We start from the raw sequence: 3,917 nt of genomic DNA on the forward strand, positions 1-3,917 counted from the left end.
TAAGAACCTTAAGGTTCACTAGTGGATATGCTCTCAAGGACGTTTCGGATAGGTAACTAAAATTGCCTTGTTATAGGAGTGGTGGGGAGTCACATAGAGGACGGCTTTTAGCGAGGCAGTTTTTGTGAGCAGGCATCTAGAAGAAAGATCAATACAACAGAATATCATGTGTGCAATGCTTCTCAATCAAATTTCAAATGATTTCATCAAAGAAAAAACGTATGAGATTAGAGTTTAATAGGCTCTTTACTGATTACTTCAAAATAATTCAAAATAAGATAATCAATAAATGATACATTTTTATATCATGAAAAAATTGAAATAAAAGCCTAAGGTAAATTGATGTTGGCAAAAAAAAAAAAGAAAATGATGTTAGCAAATTTCTACACCCTTAATCCCTTATGAACCATGTATGATAAGTTGATAACAATTGAACCGGCCTGGTTCTGCAAAACCACGTGATTAGAGTGTGACAATAGTTCGGTGTACTGGGACCCACCTCTCTCAGATCTGTCAAATAATGGAATTATGGAATCAAATTCTTCATTTTCTCATTTTCCACAAACTTTCTAATTTTTCTTGACGAAACCCAAAAACTCTCCTCTACTTCTCAAATCACTCTTCAATGGCGGCTTCTTCTTCTTCGTCATCTATATGTTTCAAGTCCACTGGATTTCCCTCAGCACGACCGATTTTTTCTCCGTCGCGTCTCTTCCCAGTCACCAACATCTCCCCTCGCTCTCTACTTCTTAACGATAGACGATCCCTCTTGTCTTCCTCTGGTTCTCGCCTCCGATTCTCTGCTCTCTGCGTGCATGATTCTAAAGGTAGGTATATTGATGATCTTGATCTTCCAGATAGTTCTTCCGTTCCCTCGATTCTTTACATGAATCATGAGTATTTGTGTGGTTCTTCAAGTAGAAATCCTGGAATCTTTTACAATCGGAATCTGTTATCTTCAAATCTTGATTAGTATTTTGTTTGATTGATTTACAATTTGATTTATTGTGCTTCGTTTAACTTGATCTTGATCATCAATGTAGGTCGAGCTAGTTTTCTTATTGTTGATCAGAGAGAGAGGGGGATGGAATAAGAAAAGTGTGAAGATCTTGCAGGTTGAGATTAGAAACTAGGATAGTTGTTGTCAAGCTCCTTAATTAGAGCTCATAGATTACAATTAAACTAGGATAGTTGTTGTCAAGCTCCTTAATTAGAGCATGAAATGTGACAAGAAGTTATTCTGTGAACTTGGAGGTATCTGTGAGAGTCATGAATCCACACCTGTCAATTGATTAAGAAAGAAATGGAATATGAGTAGTGTGAAGATCTTGCAGGTTGAGACTTGAGAATATCGAAATCCGCTTAAAAAGTGGTGAAGGAAACTAGGTTAGGTATGGTCTCGAAGCTCCTTAGAGCTCATAGTTTATAAATGGGCATGAAATGCAACAACTAGAGCTTATTTAAATTGATATCTAACCATTTATTTTGATGGAAAAAAACGTAAGATTTTTCTATCGAATAACCAAAACATGTATATGAGTATAACTTATATCATACCACTATTGTGATGCTCATAAATCATTCTTACCCTTGGCTTACACTGTTTTCTTCTGGTTGTTTGACTTTGATACAACTCTAGTCTACTTCCACAGCTTAGCACAAAACCCAAAAAGATTAGAAATGTAGATGCTTACTTTGACATGTTGAAGTATTTGTCAGCATTTTTTCAGTTACACAGGAGACAGGACACTGCTTATAGTTCTTTGTGATGGTTTTCCTCTTGTTTTGAAATTCTTATGTCCTTTTCTATTTCCGGTTTGACTATGTGCAGCAACTGAAGTTACAGAAAGATCGTGGGAGAACTCAGTCTTGAAAAGCGAAACCCCGGTGCTAGTCGAATTCTACACGAGTTGGTGTGGTCCATGCCGAATGGTTCACAGGATAATAAACGAAATAGCAGGGGACTATGCGGGAAAACTAAACTGCTATGTACTGAACGCAGACAGTGACTCGTTGGTGGCTGAAGAGTATGAGATAAAGGCAGTACCAGTAGTTCTGCTCTTCAAGAACGGGGAGAAACGAGAGTCCATCATAGGTACAATGCCCAAAGAGTTTTACGTTTCCGCCATTGAAAGAGTCTTGAACTCGTGAAGAAGGTAACACCATCATTGATTAGAACTCTCTCTCTCACAAGCATTTTTTTATCAAGATATTGTTGGGAGATTAAGAAAATCGCTCCATTTCGATATGGTAAATATCTCCTTGAGTCCTAAGGAAGAGTGTTTTGTCTCAAGTCTGAACCTCTATGTTTTTGTCTTTCTTCCTTTTAGACTTTGTGAATATAACTGTTGGCTTTGTGGAAAGATGGCTACATGGATTATTGTGAATAATTTGAATTGCTCTTCATTCTTCAGTGCTCTAAGTTTTCTTTCGTTTCGATTTGAATTGGGGGGTTTCAGAAATTAAAGAAAAAAAATTGTGAGATGCAAAGTTTCTAGAGAATTGGCTATGTAAAGTCCAGTTATGATGGCATTAGAAGAGAGAAGACGACAATGTTAATTCAAGCTTTCGAACAAAATCCATTCGATCTGCAATTAACATGAACAAAAAAAATGTGGCAAATTAACCATAATACTAAAGAAATAGAATATGAGTAATATTTCAAAACTCTAAATAAATGCAAGGAACTACAAGGACATAGTATTCTCAACATGGTCTTAAACAGGTCATATGGATCCTAAAATCCACTCTCAAGAGTTTAGTGTTTGGTTTAGTGGAAGAAGAATTAGGACAAGAATTCTGGTAAGAATGATGTAAAGTAAAAGATTAAGATCGACGAATTTGGATTGTATTGATGAGACTATAAGTTTACAAGAATGTTTCTAGCTAAAAATTGGATCCACATTTACATGGAAATGATCTACTATTTATACTAAGTAGACCGATGCTAACTACTGCGAGATTTGCGAGGTGTTACGATCTCGAGCTCTCCGAGATCTTCGGGATCTTCACTTATCCACTCTTCCTCATTCTCGTAGCTCATCACGTCCTATCGAATATCCTTCCAAGATCCTTCTTTCTTGCGTTTATGGGCCTTAAAGCTCAGAAAAGCTTGTGTGGTGATTTGTCCGAAGTATGGGCCGGATCTATGCTAAATCCAACACCAACATTTGCCCCCCAGCCCGTTTAGTGAGCTGCGAACTAAAAGGGGCGGACTAATATGGGAATACTTCGACTTTCCCTCTTCTCTTGAGATTTTGTTCGTACGGTTCAGATCGATTCTCCCATAAATAGAGGGTCGAGATTTACTCAACCATCAGGCTAAGATTTTCCTCGATTCTATGTATTCTAATCTTATTGAGATATGGTAAAATCTTGTTCGCAGATAGAGATGAACGGTTCAGATTTGGTATTGCGAGAATTACATCAATCTCAATAGCAGTCATAATTGTCACTTTATAAAGATCAACTTCCCACGTCTTTTCACCATAACTGCACGCTTCCCACTTTGCTTCAAGGTAACTTCTCCCCTCCTGTTTCCTTTAACTGCTTCCTTTGTTTTAAATTTCTTTCTTTATCCAAGAAATATCGTTTCGACCTCGTTTCAAAACTTCCGAGAAAACTCCTTTTCACCGAAATTCAGCGATGGAGCATCCCGATATTCCGACGGTTTCAATCATTTCGCCCAAAGATCTCGCTCGTCTCCGGCGAATCCACGACATTCCTTCTTCGATCGAGCTCGTCGTTCCGGATAGGGGAGAGACGCCGAAGACGGTTCGCGCTGGTTACAGCATCGCCTACACTCCGTTCTTCGACGCATGCGGGCTCTCTTTCCCCATTCCACCGGGTCTCCGTACGATATTGGCAGATTTGGGACTCGCGTTTCCCCAAATGAACCCTAACTTTGTTCGTCATGC

General features: G+C 38.5%; 1 protein-coding gene across 1 annotated transcript; it reads left to right on the forward strand.

Moving 5' to 3' along the window:
- Positions 1 to 545: 545 nt before the first annotated feature.
- On the forward strand, positions 546 to 2,398 carry LOC18025875 (thioredoxin M3, chloroplastic). The gene is made up of 2 exons (XM_006409482.2): positions 546 to 827; positions 1,832 to 2,398. The coding sequence occupies exons 1-2, from the start codon at positions 626 to 628 to the stop codon at positions 2,149 to 2,151; spliced, it is 522 nt and encodes a 173-aa protein (XP_006409545.1). The 5' UTR covers positions 546 to 625; the 3' UTR covers positions 2,152 to 2,398.
- Positions 2,399 to 3,917: the final 1,519 nt, after the last annotated feature.

Source organism: Eutrema salsugineum, unplaced genomic scaffold (genome assembly GCF_000478725.1).
Source record: "Eutrema salsugineum unplaced genomic scaffold, Eutsalg1_0 scaffold_11, whole genome shotgun sequence".
NCBI classification, from domain to species: domain Eukaryota; kingdom Viridiplantae; phylum Streptophyta; class Magnoliopsida; order Brassicales; family Brassicaceae; genus Eutrema; species Eutrema salsugineum.

Bases quoted from the DNA above. Each gene is read 5' to 3' on its own strand.
- LOC18025875 (XM_006409482.2), top strand. From the start codon at position 626: ATGGCGGCTTCTTCTTCTTCGTCATCTATATGTTTCAAGTCCACTGGA. The intron at 828-1,831 runs GTAGGTATATTG...GACTATGTGCAG, and splicing joins CTGCGTGCATGATTCTAAAG to CAACTGAAGTTACAGAAAGA.